This window comes from Cyrtonyx montezumae, unplaced genomic scaffold (genome assembly GCF_038088225.1).
Source record: "Cyrtonyx montezumae isolate F1298 unplaced genomic scaffold, pur_monq_1.0 scaffold_3, whole genome shotgun sequence".
NCBI classification, from domain to species: Eukaryota; Metazoa; Chordata; class Aves; order Galliformes; family Odontophoridae; genus Cyrtonyx; species Cyrtonyx montezumae.
Window position 1 is genome coordinate 29,996,316 of NW_027072034.1, and position 8,335 is coordinate 30,004,650.

Below are 8,335 nucleotides of genomic sequence, written 5' to 3' on the forward strand. Positions count from 1 at the left end.
TACTCTTTGGAATGCTTTGCTGCAAGGTTCAGTTCTTGTTTGCTAGTCGTAAAATGTATTGTTTGAAATGCTACCACCAGCTATTCACTCTTTTTCTTAGCAGAATACCATGACAACCTTCACGTGACTGGCTACAAACATACCACAAGTCTCCAGGGCTTTGCTTTAGGAAGGCTCAGGCAGATATTACTCATGCTTTTTTTTTTTTTTTTCTTTTCTTTATTTTTATGTTTTTCCCTAAGCCCAGGCTCGGAGATGCTTTACTTTGTGTAAAATGCACTGAGCCTACCAGACAATTTTACCTTGTAGCAGTAAATATCTTCAGTTAAAATCGGACAAAGCAATGTACAAAGAGCACAGGAAAAGGGCAGGCACAATTGTTTGATAAAGAACAAAAGCCTTCATGAAAGAATAAGCTTACCTAAAAGCTTCAGCTCAGCTCATTCTTAGTACTGTTACGGAAGCTAACAGCCAGCAGTAAGTTACAAGAGACGTGTTTAGAGAATGTCCTACAAATATAGGTATGCTTTTGTGTCCATCTAAAATTGTCAGGATGATGTTCACCAGAAGTGAAAAAGACTGTCAGTCATCCGCTCCATAACACAGTACTGCTTCCTTTTGAAAATACATAAGCAGTGAATACAATCAGTGATGATTCAACTGTATTGCTACCTTAGGAAGATTGTATCACAATATAATTAGCTTTAATATGAAGAAGTAGTTCTTCATTATTTCCAGACGGGGTCTGTTTCATTAACTGTATAAAAATATCTTCCTTCCTTCCTTCCTTGCATTGTTCCCATAATTTGACTTGCAGGTGGAAAAAAGTTAAAGATGAGGTAGAGAACTGAATTTGAGATATTTTCCTAATCAAATTGACAATATTGAAATAAATAATTACATTTCCTTCTGGGTAAATTAACCTTGAGAGGCTTGCTAGGACGTCCGTAAGGCCGCTCAAACAGTGGCTCTTTTAATCCGAGGCACTGGTTGGAGTGCAGCTGAAATGCTCCCTGCAGCCATCATGCTTACAGATCTCTCCTTTGTTTGGCGCACAGAGCACTGCATGTACACACAGGGGCATTCAGAGGCCAAGAATAGAGGTTAGATATCGCAATGCTATATAGCAAAGAAATGTATTTATAGAGAACAAAACATTTCCCATGACTCAACTGCTCTTGGAGTAAACACAAGTGATCATTTCTGAATTTTTTCTTCAAGGAAAGCAAGTCACTCTAATGTTGGGCACAGTGTGGCCTACCAAGTGCAGGGTTGTGTTCTTTGCTGTGGGGTTCTCATCTGAAGCAAGCAGTGCCCAGTGGGACTGGCCAATGAGTATGTTTTCCAGGTACCCCCTGCCATGCTGGGGACACCGCAGGTCCCATCTGGCTGCCCTGAAGTTGCATCATGTCAATGGATAGAAAAGAAAATAATCATATCACTTTCACAGAAAGTAAAATTATGCTGATATGAATTCCGAAGAAATCTTGTTTCTAAAATCACTTCTTGCTTTCAGAGGTTGAAACAAACAGTGTATCTGTACATTAAAATCACATCTTGCATAATTATCACATTCTACTCTTCAGCCTGTTGAATAACAACCTCCTTTTACAAGGTGCATTTCTTAAAATTATATTTTTAGATATTTCAGTAGAGTAGTAACTCAGAGTGCCTAAAGAAACAGAGGAGATAGCAGGGCCAGAAAACAGAACCACCTCAACTCTCAGAGACTTGCCTAGTTCAGTTCCACCACCCAGCACAAACAGGTTACCTGCTTCTCTGCAGATCCACTTTCTTAGAGACAACTGCCACAAGCAAGCAGCTGAATGTTTTCACAAGAAGTTGAGAAGTTTTTGGACAAAGTTGGAAACTGCAGTGCACAGTCCCGATCAATTCTGTAAATTATCCACCTTGTTTATCACAGGCATCTCATGACAAAAATCATGGTATTGCTGCCATCCCTGCAGAAATCCAGCCAGAGATCTCTCTAAATCCTCTCACTCCAATCCCCATTGACACCATTTATTCCATGTGGTTTCTTCAGCTCAAGAAGACTCAAACTTTATTGCTCCTCCCCAGGTACTGCTATTGTTTTAACTCCATTAAAATAATTAGATCCAGAATTTGTTTTTAATGGTCTTTTTAAAATGCTAATAAGAAGATGCCTGGGAATAATTTCAGCACGAGTTGCTTTTAGTGCTATGTGCTGCTTCCTGGCAACATCCTGAATTTGCATCCCTCTGGAAAACCTGGCACAGCTCAGGAAACCTGGGGCTTTCTTACACTAGCTACAGATAATGTAATGTAATGTAATGTAATATTTATTTATTTATTTATTTATTCCTGCTGGTGAGGAATTATACCATTATTCATGGTGAGTCCACATCTGGGGTACTATGTCTGGGCTCTGGGCTCTTCAGTTCAAGAAAGACAGGGAACTGCTGGAGAGAGTCCAGTGGAGGGCCACAAAGATAGTGAGGGGCCTTGAGCACCTCCTGTATGAGGAAAGACTGAGACACCTGGGGCTGTTCAGCCTGGGGAAGAGAAAGCTAACAGGGAATCTTATCAATGCATATAAATATCTTGAGGGTAGGTGTCAAGTAGATGGGGACAGGCTCTTTTAGGTGGTGCCCAGAGACAAGACAAGGGGCAAAGGGCACAAACTGGAACACAGGAAGTTCCACACAAACACAAGGAAAAACTTCTTTCCTTTGAGGGTGACAGAGCACCAGAACAGGCTGCTCAGAGAAGGACTATGGAGTCTCTTTTTCTGAAGATACTCAAGACCAACCTGGACTCCTTCCTGTGTAACCTACTGTAGGGAACCTGCTTTTAGCAGGGGGGTGGACTAGGTGATCTCCAGAGGTCCCTTTTGTGATTCTGTACTGAAAACTGCCTGCCTTCTCTTAGAGTCTCCTTTATCCTAACATCACCACCACTGGAACCTGACTGCACCAGCAGACTTGGAACAGCCGCCTTTAACATTTTAATTTCCCACTACTCTTCTGAGCAAGTCTGGCTTTGCTGATATAATGAATCATATGTTTAGTAGGGTTAGTGCTGGCTAGCAGAACAGAACATGACAATTAAAAGATTTCCTGTAATGATATGCAAGGGTATTTCCAACAAAAGGGGATAAACATTCCTTTTCTGTTGCAGATCCAGGCAGCAAAACCCTTAGTGGACACAAGTGCCCGTGCAGCACACAGCCACCTTTATCTGAAGTGAGGGAAGCTGAAGGTGTTGTATTGGGTGTTTCACTACCAGGCTTACCTTCATCATCTCCTGTCATGGGAAACAAAGAGACTACCAGATGGCCAAAAATTTCGTGTTCTCCCTTCCAGTGACTGCTGTGACACAACTATCAGGAACCGTGGGTGGCACACTCCCAGCTGTACATTATTTTAACTTTTTGATTACTGATTTAATCAAACTGCTTCAGATTGACAAGCACTAAAGCATTCAAGTATCCTTTTAAAAGGTACTTCTGCATAATCATGGAAAAAAAATCACAAGTTCTTTTCATGTAACAGGAATAACACAATCATCAAGACGCACATGGAGCAATGAACTGAATAATAGGATGTTAACAGATTCAAAGCACGAGAAATAACAAAGGGTAGCCTTGACTGGCAATTATCCTTCAAAATCTTACTGCTCCCAAGAGGTGAATTTTTATTAAAAGATGAGAGTGGAAAATAAGTTGTTACCTAATTAGCTGCTTGTGAAAAGGAAATAACAGTTTAAAGAAAATAATTTTAAAAAGCACAGTAAAAAAAGATGACTAGCTAAACCCTTTTAAAGACTCAATTTATAACACGGTGCCCCTCAGGCAGTGGGAGCGCTGCCCATATAAGGACTTCAGAATTAATTTCCTTAAAATTGTTTATCATCACACCATGTGACATAATAATCCCCAGGCACTCTAAAATCATTTCACTATCAAAACAATTCATTTTTTCCCTGTGCATAAAATCACACGCTAAATTAGGATGTGGATTCAATTGCTGTTGTTACGTTTTTCTATTGCTGTAAAGATAGCACTGTTCAAATTCCTCTGAAAATGGAGAACTGCATGTAAATGTAAACTCACTATACATTAACAAAAGTAAACTGAACAGAGCAGGAACCTACTACTCCTCAACTAGTTCCTTTGACCTGGAAGTGAGACAATGGTCCTGATCTCCTTCTCATCCTACTTCTAACCAGTGTGGTCCAGAAAGAAAGAAACCACCTCCGAATGATGCAATCTTCCAGTAACCAGTCCTCTTCTTTACAGTCATTCTGTCCAGGTTAATTCAGAGTCTGAAGGGATTACTTAACACGTAAGAATTTAGGTACACTTATAGTACCTGCTTTGGTTACAAACCCTAGCAAACAAGGTGGGTGTAGTAGATGCATTAACTTCCAACTCTCACTTTTGACACTAAGTTATTTTACCCATTATAGTTCATTACAGGCATAATTGAAATTATTAACAGTGTCCATTTTAAAACTAAAGTGAGAAAGGCTAATCAAGGAAATCCTTCTAATGAAACTAGCTTGTACTGCCTCATACAGCTCCTTCCATTTGTTCCTAACACCCAGTGGTTGCTTCTCTTCCTTCATTAGCCTGCAGCCCTTCCAGGACAAAAATGGGCTGCAACTGGGCTGAATCTGAACATCATTTAATTCAACTACAGTTTGATCCAAAGCCCACCAAAGCAAACAGAAGGATGCACATTGACTTCAGAGGAGCCTAGATAAGTCCCATCAATTGTCTGTACAATGTTCATCACATTCCCAGGTTTTGATGAGAATCTGTGGACACTGCTATAGGCACAAAGAATAAAGATATCTCAGAATATACATCGACAAATATTTACAGAAATTCTGCTTATACTTATGAAATGCATTTACTGCGACTACAGGGAGGAAGTTTAGGGTCAAATTCACAGCACTGCAAAGTGTTTGCACTCAGGGGGTTACCTATGCAATGGTGAAAGAAAGGTTCTCTCAACGCTAGCACAAAGTTTGATCTAAGCACTGTCTGTCACGCTCTGTGTAAAGGTGATGGGGTGAACACTGTTAAGTACACACAATACATCACTGCTGTTTGCTGTGGTCTTGTAAAACCAGAGGTATTTCTGTATTCCTTCTGTACACAAAGTTGAAGGAAGATTGACTTTCAGTCATCAGAATACACAACCATTTGCTGCTGGAGAACGTGTCCTGCATCAAGAGAACAAAAGGACAAATGGACAACAAAAATGACTATGAAGGAAAAACATCAGCAGCACTATTTCTTTCTAATGATCAAGTTACCTTCCCAGTGACAAGTGTAGATAAGACAACCTGCCTTGTGAGGACACATTTTAAAAGACAGCCTTAGGTATAATCAGCAATTCAGCAAGCCATCTGCTTGCCCTGCCACACAAAATCCAATGCCTTTAAATTAGTTTCTCAGCTTAATGTAAGGAAATGCAAATATATATATATATATATATATATATATATATATAAGAGGAGAAAGAGAACATTGCCCTACTTTCAGGGAACTAAGTGAGGCAAACCTATTCTGCCTCAGCAAAGCTGTTGTTTTACTGCTAAGTGAGTCATTGCTTCTGACTTTGCCAGTTGTTCCTACAGACATCACTGGAAAGAGGAAGATCCAAAGCTTACAGATGAGCTGAAATAAAAACAGAGGGGAAAAAAAGAATTAAAATAAAAAAATATTTAAAAAAACAGGAACAGGAAGCATGCAGAACCCAAGATATAATTTACTCCTCAAAAGAGACTAAACAAAGTATACATGGAAGATTAATCACCACAGAGAGCCACCTCACATACTTTTGATTCATGAGGAAATTCACGTCAGTAGAAGTGTGCAGTAAACTAGTCAGCAGCAGGGACAGGCTCCTGAAGTGAAGGTAAAATCCAAGTTGTACAACAGAGTATAGTTTATATAGCTTAGGTGGTAGTTGTTATCTCTGGTGATTCATTTGCAGACTGCTTCATCACAGACTGAGTGCTCATCAGGCCCTAAAGTATTTCCAGACAGCAAAATGCAGCTCAGGTGCTGCTGACTTAGATACAACTCACTGCACTCAATGCTCAAGAATATCCCAACATTAGAACAGCGCCTTGGGAAGACAGGCATGATCTGAAATGAGTTTGTCATGTCCACATCATGCAAATCCACATCATGCCTTGGACATCATCCTCTTGTCACTAGTGACTAATACCCAGACCAGCACAAGCATCAACAAGCATCAGTAAACTGTGCTGCTAAAGGTATGATTCCAAAAGTTATGGAAGGAGAAGAGCATCTTCCTTCTTCCCGGTCCCTCCTTACAGAATTCAAGTGGCAAACTTACACTAGATCAACTCTGGCTTTTATCAGATCTCCCCACTACTTGACAAAACTTGAGAAAGCAGCAGAAATCTAACCAAACTATCCTGACAAAAACAAACAAACCTTTTCTGCCACTTTCTGCAAAGGCTCTGATGAATTCCAGGGATAGAGAAGACCACACAGCTGACAGCAGTGGGGAAAGGAGCAGGGAGAGAAAAGAAAAGAGCAAATCCTTCCTTTTCTGGTGGCAGTGGGAAATGTCAGCCTAAGAAGTCGCAGAAATCTTCCAAGGAGTTTGCAGTAATATGCTTATCTTGATTATCTTTGTATTTCCCATCTCAGTTCATCAGGTTTGTAAACAAAATAAAGGCATAAACCAAAGCAACTGAAACAGATTATTAAGCAACTCAGACACCAGTCATGTCCTCACCTACATTACAGCAATAAAGCAATTTCCAGGCTGTAGGGCTGGCACTAATTCAAGATAAAAGATTAAGCCCGCAGTTTTTCCTCCTGTAAAATGTACCAAATCTCCACATAGGCAGGGCTCTGTTTGGAAGGCCATGAACAAAACCTGTCCTTTTAAGGAGGATAAAAGGATTGGGTTGTAAATGTTGGTTAATGCAGATCACAGAGGAGAAAGTCCCTGTAGGAGAGGTATAAAAGAATTAGGCAAATGTTCCAATGACAGAGGATTGACAGATGTTTCATATTCTGGCTTCCTAGGCGTGGGAACATGAGTAACTGTTGAGAAGTTTGATTCTGTTTATATGTTTTTCCTTTCTAGTTTAAACAGAGACAAATGAAAGCAGAAGCTGCAAAGAGTGAACCTAGAGAACCATGCCGTGCTGGATAGAGTTACAAACTCCAAGCCTCAGTATCGAGTTCAGAGATGGCATGAGGATTGGCAACGGGCTGAAAAATACATGGCCAAAATTGCAAGATATCCTTGTGGGCGGTGTATATTGCAGAGCCAAAAGGTAATCCTGAGCTTCTGTTTTTCCTTCCCGTTTATTTCTGGATGGGAAGTGCACGCAGACAGCATTTTGCTGTGCTTTTGGATTTATATAGTCTCTTCCAAAATGTCCAGCAGACAAAAACATAATGGAATGGGCTCGCAACTGGCTGAAAGGTTGGGCTCAGAGGGCCTCACGGCTGGCTGACATGTTGCAGAAAATGAGGTCACATTAGGCTGGTGGCCACTCACTAGTGGGATTTCACAGGGTTCCATTTTAGGGTCAGTTTTCCTTAATGGTTAGTGATGGTGATAGAACAAGGGAAAATTACTCTAAACTAAGATGGGACATTTATGTTGGATCTTTGGAGGAAATTTTTCACTCAGAGAGTGGTGACACACTGGAATGGGTTGCCCAGAGAGGTTATAGATGCCCCATCCTTGGAGGCATTCAAGGCAAGGCTGGATGTGGCTCTGGGCAGCTTGGTCTAGTGGTTGGTGACTCTGCCCACAGCAGGGGGGTTGAAACCAGATGAGCTTTGAGGTCCTATTCAATCCAAACCATTCTATGATTCTGTGATAATGGTTTCATCTGTGACTGGGGGACAAGTGTATTAATTCTGTGAATGTGAGCCAGCAGTGTGCTGCAGCTCCCACAGGGAGCAGAGGGGCAGCGCTGAGCTCCGCTCTCTCATGACAGCGACAGTATCCAAGAGAATGGCATGGAACTGTCAGGGGAAGGTCGAGTGGGGGTTAGGGAAAGGTCCTGCACGAGAGGGTGGTGAGCATGAAACGGGCTGCCAGGGCACTGGGCACAGCCCTGACCTAGGGTTTGGATTTTGGGTGGTGCTGTGTAGAGCCAGGAGTTAGACTGAATAATCCCTAGAGGCCTCTTCCAACTCAGGTCATTCTGTGATTCAATGATATCATGACCCTCGAGTGCTTTTCAGATTTTATTTAGTTTTAGATTTTAAGTGCTGTACACTGTCAGACTATAATCACTTCTTATTTTCATTAGTAATGGAAATAAGTTTAAAAGCAACAGC

The 8,335-nt window shown here is 41.1% G+C and overlaps 1 protein-coding gene across 1 annotated transcript; it reads left to right on the forward strand.

Annotated features, from left to right (window-relative positions):
- The first annotated feature begins 274 nt into the window (after positions 1-274).
- Positions 275-7,190, forward strand: CFAP97D2 (CFAP97 domain containing 2). The gene is given in 4 exon segments (XM_065740774.1): positions 275-367; positions 3,160-3,224; positions 5,119-5,341; positions 7,122-7,190. Coding segments are annotated over 4 exon segments (450 nt in total).
- Positions 7,191-8,335: the final 1,145 nt, after the last annotated feature.